The 19594-nt window shown below is 53.4% G+C and overlaps 1 protein-coding gene across 2 annotated transcripts; it reads left to right on the forward strand.

The window, feature by feature from the left end:
• Nucleotides 1-12729: 12729 nt before the first annotated feature.
• On the forward strand, nt 12730-19560 carry GRN (granulin precursor). Of its 2 annotated transcripts, none has more exons than XM_082442618.1 (13): nt 12730-12832; nt 15502-15646; nt 15771-15896; nt 16014-16098; nt 16556-16668; nt 16766-16901; nt 17019-17113; nt 17355-17478; nt 17757-17854; nt 17947-18192; nt 18431-18664; nt 18766-18996; nt 19085-19560. In XM_082442618.1, exons 2-13 carry the CDS (start codon nt 15509-15511, stop codon nt 19220-19222), a joined length of 1764 nt encoding a protein of 587 aa, XP_082298744.1. In that variant the 5' UTR covers nt 12730-12832; nt 15502-15508; the 3' UTR covers nt 19223-19560. The 2 variants fall into 2 exon arrangements, with proteins under 2 accessions (XP_082298744.1, XP_082298745.1); XM_082442619.1 differs by having other exon boundaries at nt 12748-12832; nt 15491-15646.
• The last annotated feature ends 34 nt before the right edge of the window (nt 19561-19594 follow it).

Consider the following 19594-nt stretch of genomic DNA (forward strand, 5'->3'; position numbering starts at 1 on the left):
CGGTGCACGCCGGGTTAGCACGTGAGTTCCAAGGGGCCAACCGTATACTTTCCCTGAGAAAAGAGTTTGCGGCTCTCCACCGCTAGGAAGCCCGAAATGGGGGGCGGGGAGTGACCCGTGAAGTGCTGCTGATCTAAAGGGCCCTGAGAGAAGGCGCCCTTTACATGCCCTTCCCATACCAACTGAATTCTGAAATGCCACAAAATAATTTTATAAACTGACAGGGCAAGAACCCAGCCCCTATTAGGGTCCTTTACTCCCTCAAAGTTATGACTTACACAGTTTCACAGCCATCAGCCAAGAGATAACTCCCCCCCATTTTACAGAGGAGGAAACTGAGGTCCTTGTGTGTAATGACTCCTGGTGTGGAGTAGAATCCAGACTTCTCCTACGCACTCTCCCATTTTTCACATGAGAAAATGGGGACCCCAGAGGTCAAGTTGCACCAAGATCACACAGATGAAAGAGCTATAATTCAAACCCCCTCCTACCTGAGTCCAGAGGATCTCCCATCCCATCCCATTCTCAACCAGGGCTCTCTGCTCCCTGCAAATGTTTACTCAGGCCTCAGGCCCCAAGAACTCTTAAGATACAGCTTGGTGGGGCTGCACCACTTACCTGCCTCCAGATCAGAGCACTGGGAGGGCGGGACCTGGTTCCAATATGGGCTGCCTGCTGCAGCAGCTGTGGGACCTCCTAGCAAGTATCTAGAGTCCTTTAAGCCTTCCTTTCACCCATTTATAAATGAGCTGATGGGGATCAAAATACCCCTGCCTCATGGGAATTTGAGGATGTAATGAGTTAATAGCTCTAAAGTGCTTAGAGCCCTGTCTGGCACTTGGCAAGCAGTCGGTGACCATTACTATTATTATTGATTGCCCCCCGCCCCACTCCAGGACCTGTGGCACAGAAAGTTCTGGAAAGGGTCTTTAGAGCAACCAGGATTCTGGTCCCACCTCTGCCTCTAAATGCAGGCACAGATAGTCATAACTCCTTACACGCCTTCTTCCCCAGAGCAAAGTAGCACAGCCAGGAATCAAACATGGTGACCTCTGAGCCTCCGTTTCCTTCACAGTAGAATGAGGGGCTTGCACTCCATTTCTGGTTTTCTTCTTGCAATAGGATGCCTTTGAGATTTGTCACTACACCTCAGTTTCCTCAGCTGAAAATAAGGATGAGTTACCCATCCTGCTAATTTACAGACTCTTAGCTAAAGTCATGTCTGTGAAAAGCTGAGTCGACAAACAGTTCTGTAGTCCCACCCAGAGCTGAGTAGATCTCACTCCCTGCCATCCCCTACATGTAAATGCTTCGAGGCTGAGAAAACCTTGGTATAACCAAAGGCCAGCATGCTGGCAACAGTCTGGGCAGAAGGGAGAAGTTATCCACCACTGGAGCTGGTGGAGGTGTCGTCCAAGGACGATCATAGCGACTGCAGGGTGGATCCAGAGCCTTGAGATGCCCATGAACCTGTGGGGCTCTGGCTAGACTGGCCTGACCTGAGAAGCAAGCCTAGAGGCCTGAGGAGGAGGCGGCCACTGTCCTGGTTGTCTCAGCCGCGGTTCACGCTGACCACGCACCCAGTGGTCCTTCTAGAGGCAGCATGTGGCTCCATGTGGCCATCACCGGCCTCCTTGTCAGATGGAAAAACAGAAACTCCTTTAAACTGTAAAAGGGGAGGAAATAGTACCAGCCCCAGGGATTATCTCAGGGACTGATGGACAAGTCCTTGCCTGGCAAGCGAGGTAAACAGAAGATAGTTTATTGTAAGGCTGAATTCTTCCAGGGCAAGCCCCAGCTTGCACCCCCAGGGCCTAGGAAGACATTTATGGGGCTGAAGTAAGGCTCAGGTCCCTCCTGTGGACTCTACTAGCACCTCTGAGTTCAGGGCCTGAACCGTTCCCACCTAGAGGTGCCTTCCTGGAGGCAAGGTCCCAGGCTGCAGGACCACTGAACCAGAGAAGAGAAATCCAAACTCTAGGGCTCAAGTTAAATGCCAAGTAAGATCTTTGATTGGGCCCTGGGGGCAGGGAGGGGTGGGGAAGTTATAGAGGACTTTATTGTGACAACTGGAGAAAACTGAATAAGGCCTGTATAGTTGATATTACTTTATCAACATTAAATTTCTTGAGTGTGATAACCATACAGTGGTTTTGTAGGAGAATGTCCTTGTTCTTAGGAAATGCACACCGAGTGTTTAGTGGCAAATGTCTGCAACTGTCTCAAATGGTTCAGCAAAAATAAAGAGATAAAGCCAATGTAGCAAAATGTGAACAACTGTAGATCAAAGTGAAGGGTATATGGTGCTCATTGTACCATCCTTGCAATTTTTCTGAAGTTTTAAAAGGTTTTAAAATAAAAAGTTGGTGGGGAAAGGGATTTCTCCCTCTGAAATACATATATATTATGTATAGAATCAGAAAGCAACAAAGCTGGGGATTCCCTGGTGGTCCAGTGGTTAGGAATCGGGGCTTTCACTTCGGTGGCCTGGATTCAGTCCCTGGTCGGGGGAACTAAGATCCGGCAAGCCATGCATGAGAAAACAAAACAAAAACAAAAAACACAACAACAAAGCTATCTTTTTTTTTAAAGTATTTATTTATTTAGGCTTCGGCCTGGTCTTAGTTGCGGCAGGCAGGCCTGCATGCGGGATCTAGTTCCCTGACCAAGGATCGAACCTGGGCTCCCTGCATTGGGAGCACGGAGTCTTACCCACTGGACCACCAGGGAGGTCCCTGTATTTTTTTTTTTGAAGGTTAAAAAAAAGAAATAAATGTAATAGCTAGAATCAGCCCACCCAGGGAAAGGCCTCTCTTGTCTCCCCCCAGCCCCTGCCTGGCTTGAGAAGATGAGCTGGGAAGTTTCTGGACACCCAAGTCTTCATTGGGAGCACCCTGGGTGCGGTCTGAGAAGGTGGCCTCCAGAGGTGAAGGGTCCTGGCTAAGACTGCAGAACTGCCTTCCCCCCAACCCCCAGCCGGATGCCTGGAACTCTTACTCTGCCGGGGAGTGTGGATTAATCTACCCCCGAGGAAGGCAGTTTTGGGCCATAGCTATCAAAATTCCAAATGCCCAACCCTGTGACTCAGCCAGGCCACTTGTAAGCATTCCTCCCTGATTGGCTTGCTCATGTGCGAAATGACTCGCCCTTACCATAGCCCTGTTTGTAACAGCAGAATGCCATGCAAAGGGACTGCCTGACAATATCCCCATGTAACAAATACCACCTTGAAAGGGATGCTGACCTCCACCTCCGAGTGTAAAACAACCTCAAAGGTAAGTGTTAAATTAAACAGCGGGGCGATGGGGAATATGCCGGGCAGTTGTTCTCGATCTGAGCTCTACCGCCCCCTAGGGGAAATTTGGGGAATTTATGAGGCCATTTGTGATTGTCACAAGATCAGAGCCCCTGGCATTTGACAGAGGTCAGGGCAGGGATGCTCAATGTCCTATAAAGTGTAGGACAGTCTGACATTAACAGGGTTTTATCCCCGTACACCTCGCGGCTTTCCTCTGTCTTTCTGGACAACCACATACAGTCGTCCCTCGGTATTCACGGGGGATCGGTTCCAGGAGCCCCTGCAGATACCAAAATCCAGGGATGCTCAAGTCCCTTATATAAAATGGCCTAGTACGGTGAATACAGTCGGCCCTCTGTATCCGCGGGTTCCACATCTGCGGATTTGAGAAATCTGTTGATGATTATCCGACCTCGAAGCCAGCTCTATTTCACCCATATCTTTCTAAATGGTTTTATATTGATAATCTATAGAATTTCCCTGGAATAAAACTACCATGCAGTCTTCAGGAAGATGTGGCTTTGTCTCCGTTAGAACTTTACCAAGGATCATTCACCATTCAGAACATCTCATCCTGTTGGCCACCTGGCTGGTGTGAGCTGAGTTACTAACAAAATACTCCAGCGCAGAGCCTCCATTTCCGGTTCTCCGTCGCCAGTGATTCATGGGCATCTGCAAGCTTCTGTTCTCTCGTGGAGTCAAGCCTGAGCTTTTGCACACAGAAATACATATTATTTCATTCTAAATTACTTTCTTTTATTTTTCCTCTCTATTACAGTTTGAATTTAATACAGATTTTTTTAAACGTGCATAGGAAATTACACTCTGTGAATTTCACTTCTGAAAATGTATTGAAGGAGAGTTACAAACGATATTACCAAACGAAGACTTTGGATGTGATTCTGTTGAGAACCTCACGAGCTCACCAAGCACCAGTGGTCGCATGTAGTGTCATTGCCTTCTGGGGCTGCAGGTTCTGCTTCTCAGCGTGCCCGAGGCTGCCTGGAGCATGTCAGCCTCCAGAAAAGCGTGGCCATGCCAGGGCTGAGCCCGTGTCTCAGTGACGCAAACTGAGGAGGAGCCATCCCAGCTGGGCCTGGAACAAAGGCCTGACCTGTGTTCGTCTCCCTCTCTCTCTCTCTCTCTTTTTGATTTACTGAGTGTTTCCCTCTCTTTTTCTCTTTTTAAAAATGTTTCAGTGTTGTATGCCAAATACCGTTGTAGGTACTGGGATATAGCAGGGAACAAGCCACACTGGGTCCCTGCTCACACTTTTTAGTGCAGGAGACAAACACAAAAACAAGTAAATAAACAAGACAATTGCAGACAGGAAGGACATGAGGTTTAGTGCCTGTGAAGGCACTAAAACAGGTCACGTGATGGAGAGGGCCTAAGACGGCCTAGAACAAGGGAGAAGTGGGGGGTCAGGAAACATTGATGGAGATTAACCCATAGTGAAGGCCAAGGGAGGGCCAAGCTGGCTGGGATGAAGGAAAGTGCTCAGATGAGAGCTGGGCACTCACACTGAAAGAAAAACTTGCATTGAAAAGAACAACTATGATGGTTACGAACACAGGCTCTGGACCAGACCTGTATTCAATTTCTGGCTTCTCCCCTTTCCAACTACACAACCCCAGGAAAGTTGCTTAACCTCTGAGTCTTCCTTCTTTCATTGTAAGATGGAGATGGTAACTGTACCTACCTCACAAGCCTGTGTTAAAGATTAAAGGAGAGCTTACAGAACCTGGCACAATGTGAGTCTCAATAAACATTAGCCAGACCTACTTTTTAAAAACATGGAAATCAAGTATACCAGCAACCATCCTAACATAAGAAATTGAATTAAAGTCCCCTGATATGCATTTGAGTACAGATTTCTCTGCTAACTTGTTGGGGGAATTTGTCTCTTTTCTGGGCCTTGTTTTCATCATTTTTGAAATGGAAAGAATAATACTCTTGGCCCTACTTCCCTTCCGGCACTGCTGAGAGGTTTAAGATGACAGATGAGGCGTGTGAAAGAGGTTTATGACCCGGAAAGTGTGCCCCGGGTTGAGCGGGGAGGAGTTCCATCCTCCTGTCCCGCCCTCCATGTAGCTGCTTCCTCTCTCTGTTCCTCCTTGGGCTCCTGGAGATGACCCTGAGCTGACGTCTCTGAATTTTCTGGGGAAGGCAGTTTCCTCACCTAAGCCCTGGCCCAGTGCTTCCGAGACAGGTCATCAGATTAACAAGAGGAACCTCTTTGAGGTCCTAAAAAGAATTCCTTCCATTTTATGTGCCACTTTACAAGATCTCTTTACATCCATCATCCCATCTGAACCTCTCATGACTGTGTAAGAGGGCATGTGGGGGTTATTGTGGACCCATTTTACAGATGAGGAAACAATCTCAGAGGAGTTAAGTGACCTGTCCAAGTGACTTGAAGCGGGTGTCTCCTGACCCCTAGGGGGCCTGCCTGGAGAGGGGACAGGAGAGCTCAGGGCTGGAAGGGCTGGGAGGGAGGACAGGCTGCGCTGGCGTCTGCATCCAGTGGAGCCTGGCGATGTGGGCAAAAGCTCCGAGGTCTGATAAATTTGGACTCAGATACTGACACCACCGCTTAGTAGCCGGATGACCCTGGACAAGACCCTTAGTGTCTCATACATCTGCGAGGTGGAGCTAACACTCTGCAGTTTCGTTAGAAGGACTCAGTGATGTGGAACAGAGGAGGCCGGCAAAACATGGTCCTGATGCTTCTCCTCTCCACTCCCTGCCCTGCCCCCAAGTTCATTAACATTCCAGCCCTAACAGTCAACGAGTCAACAGTGCCCACAGCCCAAGCTGTCCTTCCATTTCCGTGACCCAACCTGTCCACTTGCTGCCCTTGACAACGGCTAGGCTCCAACTCCTGGAGTCCACAGGCAATGCAGCAACCACCGAGGGGCACAGCTGCCCCCAGGGCATTCTCAAGTTCAGAAAAAGGCACAGGATGGGGAAAGTTTCTCCCTGTACCCACAGGGAGGTATGACACTGGCCAGACCACCATCGGGGCCCAGCCCCTCCCAAGCCTTCCAGGGGAGGGACAGGGTGTCCTTAGATGTGGTGCAGGGCCAGCACCCTGAAGGATCTTCAGAAGGGTTTGGAGGATCTGAGCCCCTGTCTTGGGTTTGGCTGGATGTTTTCTTTTTCATTTGAGTGGCGTCAGATTCTACATCATTGATTTTGTAAATTTTAATAAGAAAATGAATTTTAGTCCTGAATAAATGTAGTTTAGTTGTCAAAATTCTCTCGATCGTAGGAGTAGAGGAGAAGAAGGTGACAGCTTATGAGGATCGACTATGAGCTTGGTACTTCTTTTTTTCTTGGCCGTGTGTGGCGTGTGGAATCTTAGCTCCCCGACCAGGGATCGAACCCGCGCTCCCTGCATTGGAAGTGTGGAGTCCTAACTACTGGACCGCCAGGGAAGTCCCCTGAGCTTGGTACTTTACATACGTGTGCAAGCACATTCCATCCTCCTGAAACCTTGGCAGGTAATTATAATACAGTTCCTCTATTTCACAGATGAGGGCATTTAGGTCAAAAAAATAAGCCAGGGGCTTCCCTGGTGGCGCAGTGGTTAAGAATCCGCCTGCCAATGCAGGGGACATGTGTTCAAGCCCTGGTCTGGGAAGATCCCACATGCCACAGAGGAACTAAGCCCGGGCGCCACAACTACTGAGCCTGCACTCTAGAGCCCGTGAGCCACAACTACTGAGCCCGTATGCCACAACTATTGAAGCCTGTGTGCCTAGAGCCCGTGCTCCACAACAAGAGAAGCCACAGCAGTGAGAAGCCCGCCCACTGCAACAAAGAGTAGCCCCCGCTCGTCACAACTAGAGAAAGCCCGCGCCCAGCAACAAAGACCCGACTCAGCCAAAAATAAATAAATAAATAAATAAATAAATTAAAAAAAAAAAAAAAAAAAAGCCAAAGTCACCCAGCTAGGAAGAGGCCGAGCTGGAATTTGAGATCAACAGGCAAAGATGAGGTCCCACTGCCCAGATGCCAGCCCACTGCCCAGGTTTCCAGGAAAGAGCTGGCTCCTGTCCTCCAGCACCTGCCACCTGCCTGTCCCAGAGGCCAATTGGGCTTCCTGGAGACGCGCTGGGGTCAGTCCTTGCCTCTACCAGGAAGTTCTTCTCTGGATCACCCCACTGCTCTCAGAACGTAAGAAACTGAAAGTTTGACCTGGGAATGTGCCTTCCTCTCCCACAGAAGGCAGATGCTGACTCCACATCTGGATGGGAGAAGAGAATTCAACCCAGCTCACCCTACCCTGCGTCTCCCTGCCCCGACCCCATCCCTGAGGGGTTGTGTCTTCCTCTGCCCCCTCTGCCCTGGTCTGGCTGAGGGATTCTGTTGGTTTCAGTCTGATGGGGTGCCCTTCTCAGGAGTCTGAAATGGACCAGGTGCAAACAGACCCTCCTGGACAGAGTTCTGGACCCTGGGCCAGAAGGATGCCATGGGGTGCAGCCACGTGGGGGGTCCAGGTGGATTTCTGGGAAGAGAGATGCATGGGCCACGGCTCGAGAGGAGAGGGTGAGGTGGGCTGAGGGGTGGGTGGGCAGTCTCCCAGGCTAAGGTATGTGTGAGGGGGAGCTGGGGAGGGCCCAAGGGGAGGAATCACCACAACCAACGGTGGCAGCTTCGTTAATTGAGCACATACTTGGCTTAGGCCCTGAGCTGAGGGCTCTGCAGGCGTTTTCTCATTCCCGAGGGAAGCGCCTTATTTTCGTTGTCCTCAACGTAAAGACCAGGACGCTGAGGCAGAGAGGTTAAGTCAAGTCACACAGCCTGTAAGAGGGAAGGGGACCGGAGAGGAGCTTCCTCGCTGAGCGCTAGGTTCCTCGTTGCATAGAAAGGGGGTTCAACGAGATGAGGGGCTCTCAGATCTGCACATCAGGATCCCTGAAGCTCCCTCCATTACAGGGCAAAGCCAAGTAATCCACTTCCCCTACCTGCCTTCCCCCTTCTCCCCTCTCTTCCCTCCCGCTGAACCCCTACCCTGCATCCTGCACCCCACAGTTGGATTTAAAGATACCATCCAGCATCAGTCTACCTGCACCCGGGGCCAGGTGGAGTCGCCACAGCTCAGTGCAGACTCTGAATCTCCCAGGGGACAGAGAGCAGGGCAGTGCTCACCCACTGCCCAGATGAACACACTGAGGCCAAAGGCGAATTAAGAATTCACATACAAGCACACAAGGGAAAGTCACAGAAGAAACGGTTAAAGGGTTTGAAAGTGGAAGCCTGGTGTAGGAAAAGAGAGAGGATAAGAGTGCTGCTTTGTGTTGGGACTTCCCTGGCGGTCCAGTGGTTAGGACTCTGAGCTGCCACTGCAGGGGGCACGGATTCCATCCCTGGTCAGGGAACTAAGATCCCGCATGCCATGCAGCACAGCCAAAAAAATAAAAAAAGAGAGTGCTGCTTTGTGTTATAACTTGACTAAAATTTATTTGCATGGTATACTTTGTTAAAAATAGTAATTGATTAAAAAACAACAAGGGAAGTGGCCTGCCCACTGGCACTGGGCAAGTTCACGGCCTATGCTAGGTCAGGAATCCAGGTCTGGTGCCTCTGTTGCCAAATATCCCGCCACAGCCTCTGGCCTGGGCGCTGGCCTGCTCCTGCCTCCCCTCCCCCACACCTACCCAGACAGGCTGGAGGGCCGAGCAGAGCCCCACAGACACCAGTCAGGTGCCCGATGAGGAGGGCAGGCGCCTGAGCAACTGGGGCAACAATTACTCACCCTAAGGTGACTCAGGCAGGATGGGGAAGGAAGGAGTAGGTGTGTATGAGGCAGGGGCTGTTTCTGTGCCCTCACTCCAACCTTAGTGTTCAGGGCTGCCAGAGTTAGGAAATAAAAATATAAGATGCCCAGTTAAATTTGAATTTCAGATACACAAGGAATAATTTTTTTTTTTCTTTTTGGCCACACTGCACAGCTTGAGGGATCTCAGTTCCCCAACCAGGGATTGAACCCGGGCCCCAGCAGTGAAAGCCCGGATCCTAACCACTAGGTCACCAGGGAACTCCCAGGGATTAATTTTTAAGTGTAAGTATGTGTCAAATATTGCATGGGACATAATTATGCTGAAAAAATTTGTCTTTATTTGAAATTCAAATTTAACTGGGCATCTGATGTTTTATCGGGCAATTCAAGACCTTGGGGGGAAAGGCCCCTGGCCCTGAGGCAGCTGTGACTCTTCTATGAGAGCAGAACTGGAAGTCTGAATGAAGAAAACCCTGAAGGGGTGATGGGAAGAACTGGGGAGAGGCTGAAAGAAGCAGAAAGAGGGAGAGAGAGGGAAGCTGTCCAACCCTGACCTGGAGGAACCTCTTAGCCAGAGTCACATCCGGGGTTCTCTTCGTGTCAGGGCTCTCGGTGGAATCTCCTATCACTGTGGTGCCTCAGTCCAGGGTAGTGCTGCCATCCGAGGCGGGACCACAGCAGGAATTGTCACAGACCAGGAAGAACATATTTCTAACTTCTTAAGCAAGTGTGGGCTGCGGGAAGGCAGAAGCCACAAAGGAAAAGATCGATTGCTAGATTTCAGATGACATAACAACACAACTTCTGACCACAAAAGATACCATAAACAAAGATAAAAGACAAATGACAGATTGGGAGGAAATATCTGCAACGTATATAATATCCAGACTATATAAAGAGCTCCCGCAGTTCAACAAGAAAAAGAAACACGGGAGAAAAATGAACAAGGGATAATGTGATGGTTAGTTTTTTTAATCATCGAACTATAGTTGATGTACTATATCAACTATACAATATCATGTAAGTTACAGGTGTACAATGTAGTGATTAACAGTTTTTAAAGGTTATACTTCACTTATAGTTATTATAAAATATTGGCTATATTTCCTGTGTTGTACAATATATTCTTTAGCTTATTTTATATATGATATTTTGTACCTCTTAATCCCCTATATTGCCCCTCCCCCATTCCTCTCTCCACTCATAAACACTAGTTTGTTCTCTATATCTGTGAGTTTGTTGTGTGATGATTAGTTTTATGTGTCAACTTGGCAGGTGTTTTTGGATGAGATTAACACCTAAATCACTGAATTTTGGCTAAAGCAAATTGCCCTCCATAATGCAGGTGGGCCTCATCCAATCAGCTGAAGGCCTGAATTGAACAAAAAGACTGGCCTCTCCAGGCAAGAGGAAATTCTTAGCAACTGTCTTTGGACTTTCATCTGCACCATCAGCTCTCCTGAATCTCCAGCCTGCTGGCTCACACTGCAGATTTTGGACTTACTAGCTTCCATAGTCATGTGAGCCAATTCTTTTTAATAAATCTTTTTCTATATACACATCAACTGGTTCTGTTTCTTTGGAGAACCCTGACTAATACAGATAAGAGCAGGCATTTCACAGAAGAAATACATATGCAGAATAAGCGTACACAAAAATGCTCAGCTTCCCTAGAGATCAAGGAAATGCAGATAAAACCACCATGAAATATCTTCCGTCATTAGAATGGCAAAAATTTTTTGAACTGGCATATCCAATGTTAGTGAGTATATGGGAAATAAGTTCCCCCAAATACTGAGCCTGGGAGTGTAAATTGGAAAAATGTTAAGGCAATTTGGTATTAACATTTCAACATACCTTTTACCCAGCAATGTTACTTTCAGGAATTTAACCCCCATATGTGCACTCAGAGACATGTTCAGAAATAGTCGTTGCCTGATTATTCGTAACTGCAAAAATTGGAAACACATAAAAGTCCATTAAATGAGATTGGTTAAGGGAATTCCCTGGTGGTCCAGTGGTTAGGACTCTGAGCTTCCATTGCAGGGGGCACGGGTTTGATCGCTGGTAGGGAAACTAAGATTCCACAAGCCGCACAGCGTGGCCAAAAAAAAAAGAGACTGGTTAAGTAAACATGTAACACCTATAGTGTGGAATACTTGGCAACTGTCAAAAAGAAACTGATAAATCAAGACAGCCCATATTCACGAATAGGAAGACAATATTGTTAAGAGGGTAATACACCCCAAATATAGATTCAGTGCATTCTCTATCAAAACCTCAGCTGTCTTTGCAGAAACTGATCCTAAAATTCACATAGAAATTCAGGGGACCTAGAATAGCCAAAACAACCTTGAAAAAGAAATTAGAGGACTCCCACTTCCCCTATTTCAAAATTTGCTAAAAAGCTATAGTAATTAAGACAGTGTGATACTGGCCTTAAGAATGGACACATATATCAGTGGAATAGAATTGAGAGTCCAGAGTCCAGTCCTCACATTTACAGTCAATTGATTCTATCAAAATCTTCTCTACCCAGACTCCCACCACCCCTGAGTTTGGCTATTTGTCTCCAACCCTAGCCTCACCCCCAGCTCAAGCTCTTTGCTTAACCTGCAGTGCTCCCCAGCCACTCGGCATAACCAAACACTGCCCTTCCTCCAAGACCCGGCACCAGGCTTCCTCTGGGCCTCTCGTCTCTCCTGGTGCATCTCCCATCACTCATCTCTGCCGGGGAAAGGCCCCTTGGCACTGAGCAGTCTAGCTCCTGCTGCTGGTGAATCTGTTCCGTGTGGTATATTTTCTTTCCCCACCGGCATGTCAATTCCTGAAAGGTAGGGCCGATCGAAACTAGGAAGCCACTTGTGCTATGCACGCACAGCCAGCCCAGGCTGGTGCCACACACCCAGCAGCTCCTCAAGTCCACTCCATTGAACCTGGCACTCAATCCCTGCCCAAGGCTGCCTTTCCCATCTGGTTTCCTAATGCTCTTCCCATTACCCCCTATCTAGCCACTTCTCCAGCCCCTCCCCACTTGCCAGTTAAAATCCTCCCAGACTCAGCTCAAAAAAGTGCCCCCAAGGTGGAATTAAACCTCTTTTTCCCTGCCTAGAGTCAACCTACTACGTCTTCCCTACACACACCTAGAGCACCTGGCCCCCGATTCTCCAACCCCACCCTACCCCCTGCTGTGAGCCCCTTGAGGAAGGGGACTGAGGGCTGTTTATCCTTGCCCTCACTACTCCTTCACTCCCCTTTGGGGCCCGGCTGCCCAGCATTAAATCTGAGTTGGTTGGCTAGAATAGAAACAGGATGCACAAATGTTCCATATCCAAGAGACATCCTGTAAATGCTCTTGTACGCACCCTCTAAGGGACAGCTCTTGGCTCTCAATGTCCCCTGACAGGAGCTGGCCCATCTCGGGATGGGGCTGCCGGAGGCGGCGAGGCGAGCACCAGCAGGCAGCCTTAGCAGGCGACGGCATCACATGATTCCCTAATCACATGATCCCTAGAAATGGGGGGTTGGGGCGAGAGAGGAAGGGAGGGAGGAGAGTGAATTGAGTAGGAAAAGCAGCACAGCCTCCCAGGTTGGCCCCGCCTTCACGTCGACGAGTAGCCAATGGGAGAGCGACAGCCCGGACATCTGGCCAATGGAAACAGAGGTGGGTGGGCCAACGCGCTGAGGGGGCCAAGTTGGTGAGCTGCCCCGTCGCTGCTCCCCAGGGATCGCCGACCCCGACGCAGGTAAGGAGGGTGGCTGCGTAGACCTCTCGCTTGCTCCTTCCCAGGGGCCCAGCCAGGGGGAGGTGGGGGCTTCAGGCTCCTCTGTAGTTTCATCAGGGAGACAAGAAAAGACTCCCTTAGAGAAACTCCGATGCACTGGAAGGGGTTTTATGGGTGGTGGGAATAAGCAGTAACTGCAGTGACCCCCATGAGAAGGGGTTTTCTCCCTCTCCAGCACCCCTGGGGCCTGCAGCCCCTTCCCCCAAAGCAGAGACTACTCCGTTCTGGAGCCGACTCCGCCCCCGTCGGCAGGTGCTGGTGGTGGTGCTGGTGGGTAGTCCCCGCGGCGGCCGGGAGCCGGCGAAGCGCCCGCCCATGGTCCCCGAGCTCGGAGGGCTGGGAACGGGGCTTGAGACCCTGGCCTCCTCAAAGACAGTAGGGACTTGGGAGTGGTGACTGAACCCCTGGGTTATGTCTGGCTCTCTCTCACTTCCTCTCGCGGGGGTGTGGGACGAGCTAACTTCCGCCTCCCCCTGCCACTTTTTCCTGCTCTCTCGCTGCTGGGTTGGCTCACCTTTTGGGAATCTCTCTCTCCTGGCACTCGGAGTTGGGGGCTGCCCCCTAGTGGAAGATGACGGAGCTGGGGGCTTGAAGAGGCTCCTGTCCCTCTCTGCGGTGGCAGTGTGGGGTGGGGAGGAGGAGAGAGGCCACCACTTGGAACCCTGCTGAGAGGAGTTGGGTCCCCTCCTCCCCCATCCCTGGTCCTGAGTGTGTTTGTGCGCGTGCATGCACGTATATTCGGTAGAAGCATACACTCTACTCCCGAACCTCAGGATACGCAGGAAGGAGAATATATGTAAATGAATCACTAGGGCGCTGAGTAGTCTGAGATGTGTGCAGACAGGCACTCCTTCTGGCCAGGGCAGTGGGACAAGCCTGTGGACGGTTGAGGTTGGACTCCTAAGAAGCAGACGCGGCCAGCTGTAGACGCCTTGCAGGGTGGGGGGCTGTAGGCATCGGTGTAGAGAGTGAAAGGGGCCGCGGTCCAGGACCAGTCTTCTTCAGCCTTACCTGGCCAGAAGATGGCCTCCTGGGGATGGTCTCTGAGCTGGAGAGGGGGCACTGAGGAAAACCAGGTGAGGGAGAGAGGATGTGAGTGACTGGGTGTGTGCGATTCCCTGCCATCCAAAGTGTGCAGTGTCCACACACAGACTAATGGGGAACTGAGGCCCAAAGGCAGGGAGCAACTTTTGGGGCTCTCATAGTCAGCGGTGGCAGTTCCAGGACTAGGACCCATGTGCAGTATCCAGGCAGCCCCGTACTCCGTGTTTCTGTCCTGGCCTGGTCCACCTGTCCAGGAAGTGCTTCTGTCCCTCTTCTCAGCTTGGACCCCAGGCCTCTATCCTCCTGGGGTTTGGGGGCCCATTCCCAGGCACTATCCATGGTCCACTTGAGAAATGAACCCAGGTCCAGTATAGTCTGGAGCCAGCAAAGCCTGTCATCTCTATGTCTTGATATATGATGGGGGGGGGGCGTTACTTCACATCTCTGAGCCTCAGTTTCCTCCTTTGAAAAGTAAACGTAATAATTTCTACTTTGGACAGTTGTTGCAAAGAAGAAAGAAAATAATGTAGAATGTTGTCCCTGGCTCCTAAGAGGCTCAACAAACATGACTGTTTTGGCCCCTCTAGGCAGAGTAACATCTCCTGGGCCCACCCCATTGAGCTAGCAGGGCTGGCTGAGCTTGGGGGAAGACTTGTTTAGGAAGTGAAAGGCTGCTCCCTTCCAGAAACCGAGGCTTACTTCCCTCTGATGATGCAGATCGGCAGCCCGGTGGACGCACATGATCTCCCCACAAGCAGCTGGGTTTCAGCTCCAGGGCAGGGAGAGGAGGGGGGAAGGGAGGGGGGTATGTTTGGGGATTCTGAAAGGGCCTGGTGGTATTGGGGGGCCCTTAGAACACAGATGTCCCAAAGGTTGACTCAGCCTGTGTATCCCCTTTCTTGGGTGGGGAGGTGACAGTCAGTGGGCAGGTGGTGGCTGGCCTCTGGGGAAGGCAGCCCAGACTCCACTGGCACCGTACTTCCTTTTTTCACAACTTTCTCAATCCCGTGGTTGCCAATGTCATCAAGTGTCCTCCCCTCCCCCTCCCCCTCCCCCACCAACAGGCCTTGGCAGGGTGCAGGTGTGAGCACAGCATCGGGCATCTAGAGGGGCTGGCTCGGGAAGTGGAACCCTGGCTTTTCTTCAAGGGGAGACTCCCTCCTTGCACCCCATCCCTGTCCTCTCATGGCTCCTGATGCCTTCCCCACCCCTCGGAGGTGGCCCATGTCCCCACAGATCAGACCCACAAAACCCACAAATCTTCCTGACTCTCACATACCCACATCTCTACACACTCAGCCACAGAGACTCAGGTGTTAGGCCACATGTGGGGACACAGATTCACACACGTGCTCATGCCAGCATTCATGCTCATGGGTGTACACGCGCTGGTGCATGTGTGACACCCACACAGGACACACGTAGGAAACTGAATCTCAGGCCCTGCATCCTTCTTTCTGTCTGGACAGGGTGTGTCTGGGGAGGCTCAGCTAGGCCTGGGCCTGGGGCGGGGGGAGTGACTGGGCCCAGAATCGAGGGTGGCCTGGGCTTCAGCTAGTTGCCAAATGCCTCTAGGGATTTTGCAGGTGGACCATGTGGACCCTGGTGAGCTGGGTGGCCTTAGTGACAGGGCTGGTGGCTGGAACACAGTGCCCAGACGGTCAGCTCTGCCCTGTGGCCTGCTGCCTGGACCTGAGAGGAGCTACCTACAGCTGCTGCAATCCCGTTCCGGTGAGTGCCCTTCGGCCCAGGCAAGAGCTAGCAGCCTGGGATTTCCCAAAGGTTCATCTCGGATTGGCCAGAGGAGGGGGCCGGGCTCAGGTCCTTCGGTTTATCCCCTCCTCTCGCTTCCCAGGACAAGTGGCCCACGGCGCTGAGCCGGCATCTGGGCACACCATGCCAGACCGATGCCCATTGTTCTCCTGGCTACTCCTGCATCCTCACTATCTCGGGGACCTCCAGCTGCTGCCCGTTCCCAGAGGTGAGGGTGCCATTAGGTCGATGGAGGGCTCGGGTCTGCGTTTACACTTTTCCTGCACTCTCCTCCCACCCTCAGGGAAATGGGCCTAGCCAACGAAGGCGTCTCTGTGTCCCACAGGCCGTGTCATGCGGGGATGGCCACCACTGCTGCCCCCAGGGCTTCCACTGCACTGCTGACGGGCGGTCCTGCTTCCAAAGATCAGGTGAGCCAGATGGGCAGCACGTAGAGCCTGGAGCACCCAGGAGTGCAGCCAGCTGGGTGACCTTGATTCCTGCCCTCGTGTCCTCATTCATGTGACATCTGTACTAAGCAGCCCCCCTGCTCTGGAGAGAGGGGCAGCACTGGGGCGAGGAGGGGTCAGGAGAGAATGCAAGACTCCAGGCCCAGGGCCAAGCATTGTGTGGGTGGGGAGAGGCCAAGCTGGACTGGTTTAAGGCCTACCCAGTCAGTGGATGCCTCTGCCCTGTGCCATATTGCTGGGGCAAGGACTGGCTTGGGGGAGAGTGGGTTAGGAAAGCCTGGGGGAGCCCTGAGCCCTAGTGCCAGCCCCAGAATCCTCCTGTAGCTGGGCCTGCAGGCCCTGGTGCCAGCAGCTCCTTGAGTGGTGGGAGGAATGACCTTCACTGAGTGAGTGGAATCCTGGGTCATCCCGTCCACAGATACCAAGCCCTTGGGTGCCGTCCAGTGCCCCAACAGACAGTTCGAATGCCCCAACTCCTCCACATGCTGCACTATGCCTGATGGCTCGTGGGGATGCTGCCCCATGCCCCAGGTACAAGTTTGGGAAGATGGGGGGGAGGGAGGAGGGCAGTGGGGGCAGAGGAAGGGCTGGAGGGAGGAAGGACATAGTCAGGGCCATCTCTTCTCAGGCTTCTTGCTGTGAAGACAAGGTGCACTGCTGCCCTCGTGGCACCTCCTGTGACCTGGCGCATGGCCTCTGCCTCACGGCCACAGGCACCCACCCCCTGGCAAAGAAGATCCCTGCCCAAAAGACTAAAAGGCCAGGTAAGGAGGTGGGAGAGTGTCGGGGTGTGAGCTGGGAGTGAGGAGAGGCCTCATCTAACTGCTAGCTGGGGAGACATTCCCCTCCACCCTGGCTGCCCCTCACCTTTCTCCTTCCAGTGGTCTTGTGCCCAGATGCACAGTCCCAGTGCCCTGATGGTTCTACCTGCTGCAAGCTGCCCAGTGGAAAGTATGGCTGCTGCCCGATGCCCAGTGTGAGTGAGGGGCTGTAGCCAGTTGGGCTGTGCGTCCACAGCCATCTGGCCTGGACACCTACCGACCAGGCAGGGACTCCAGGGGGTGGGGCTGGCTGGCTGGCGGCTGGCTGGGAGCCTGGCTGCTCAGGACTCATGCCACCCCCTAGTGGGGGATTGGGGCAGTGCCAGCTGTCAGCCTGGCTGCTCCCTGAGCTCCAGGGAGACTGGAAATCCCAAAGACCACTTGGCCCTCACCCAGGCCATCTGCTGCTCCGACCACCTGCACTGCTGCCCCCAGGACACTGTGTGTGACCTGATCCAGAGTAAGTGCCTCTCCAAGGAGAATGCTACGGACCTCCTCACCAAGCTGCCCGCACACACAGGTACTGGGGCGGGGGGGGCCACAGATGCCGCCATTCCACCTGCACCATGAGGAGTGAGCAGATATGGGGCTGGGGGCTGATGGCCGCACGGAGGGGCCAGGGCAGGGACAGCCCCCTTTCGTCCACATTGGGCCTCGTCTTAGGATCACTGCCAGGGGTGGCCTGAGCGGTACCCTCCATCCTCCACATCCGGTTCTAGCTGTGGAACTGACAAAGGGAGGGCACCCCCGAGGGTTCCCAGCGACACGGCTGACCCATCCTCCTTGCCTGCCTCACAGTGCAGGAGGTGAAGTGTGACATGGAGGTGAGCTGCCCCGACGACTACACCTGCTGCCGCCTGCTGTCCGGGGCCTGGGGCTGCTGCCCTTTTGCCCAGGTACCGAGGAGCGGTGAGTGGCCTGGGCTGAGCAGAGGGTGGCAGCCAGCTAGGCCCCCCCAGGCCCACCGTCCCCTCTCCCTCCGCCCTAGGCTGTGTGCTGTGAGGACCACGTGCACTGCTGCCCGGCCGGGTTTAGGTGTGACACAGAGAAGGGTACCTGTGAACAGGGGGCCCGCCGGGTGCCCTGGATGAGGAAGGCCCCAGCCCACGTCAGCCTGCCGGACGCCCGAGCCGTGGAGAATGATGTCCCCTGTGATAACGTCACCAGCTGTCCCTCCTCCAATACCTGTTGTCGACTCATGTCTGGGGAGTGGGGCTGCTGTCCTATCCCAGAGGTGCATGGAAAGGGGGAGAGTATTGCGGGGAGGGACGGTGTCTTGGCCTGAGCACGTGGCCAGGCTCCTGTTGCCTTGCTCTTTTGCCCTCTGCCCGGCCCACGGGTGGCACCAGCTCAGTCAGAGTCATTCCCAGCTGGAGGAGCTGTGAGCAGGAGAGGCGGAGTGGAGGCAGCCGGGGCTCAGCGCTCCGTCCCGTAGTAGCTTCCTAGACCACCCTTTTCTGCCACCCCCCCAGGCTGTCTGCTGCTCAGACCACCAGCACTGCTGCCCCCAGGGCTACACGTGTGTGGCCGGGGGGCACTGTAGGAGGGGGAACGAGGTGGTGACCGGACTGGACAAGGTGCCTGCCCGCCAGGCTTCCCTGTCCCACTCCAGAGACATGGGCTGTGACCAGCACACCAGCTGCCCGGTGGGGCAGACCTGCTGCCCGAGCCTGAGCAGGGGCTGGGCCTGCTGCCAGTTGCCACACGTGAGTGCCCACCTGCCTGCTTCCGGACAGGACAGGGGAGTCCAGTCCCGGGTGGGGGGACATTAGGTGATCGAGAGTGTAATGCCCCTTTGTCCCCCCAGGCCGTGTGCTGTGAGGACCGCCAGCACTGCTGCCCGGCTGGGTACACCTGCAACGTGAAGGCCCGATCCTGCGAGAAGGAGGAGGACTCTGCCCGCCCCGCTGCCCACCTGGACCGCGGCCAGCACGTGGGTGTGGGGAACGTGGACTGTGGTGAGGGGCACTTCTGCCACGATAACCAAACCTGCTGCCGAGACAGCCGAGGGGGCTGGGCCTGCTGTCCCTACCGCCAGGTCAGTGCCACCCCCCGCCCTGGGGCCGGGTGTGGGCCTGGGCCGGGTCCTGCCACGCGCAACTCTCGCCCCCCCCCCCACCATCCAGGGCACGTGTTGTGCGGACAGGCGTCACTGCTGTCCCTCTGGCTTCCGCTGTGGGACCAAGGGCACCAAGTGTTTGCTCCGGGAAGCCCTGCGCTGGGACGCTCCTCAGAGGAACCCGGCCCCGAGGCAGCTGCTGTGAGGAGGGACTGAGGACTGAAGACACTCCCCGGCCCTCGGGACCCTGCTCAGAGGGTGCCCACTGCTCAGGCCTCCCCAGCACCTCTCCGCCGCCACAGTCTCCCAGACCCCCATTTCTGAGTACCCCTGTCACCCTGGGAGGCGGGGCCTCAGTCTAAGGCCCTCCCTACCCCAACGAGGGCTGTGGCAAAAGCCACATTTCCAGCTGCCATCCCCTTCCCCCCATTCCGTGGACCCTGTGGCCAGGTGCTGTTCCCTATCCACAGGTGTGCATGTGTGTGTGTGTGTGTGTGTGTGTGTGTGTGTGTGTGTGTGCTGCATTAAAGTTTGTACACTTTCTTAACAGTGTCTGATTTGGCCACCCTGCCTGCCC

The sequence above is a fragment of the Balaenoptera physalus genome (assembly GCF_965194825.1).
Source record: "Balaenoptera physalus genome assembly, chromosome: 20".
In the NCBI taxonomy this organism is placed as follows: Eukaryota; Metazoa; Chordata; class Mammalia; order Artiodactyla; family Balaenopteridae; genus Balaenoptera; species Balaenoptera physalus.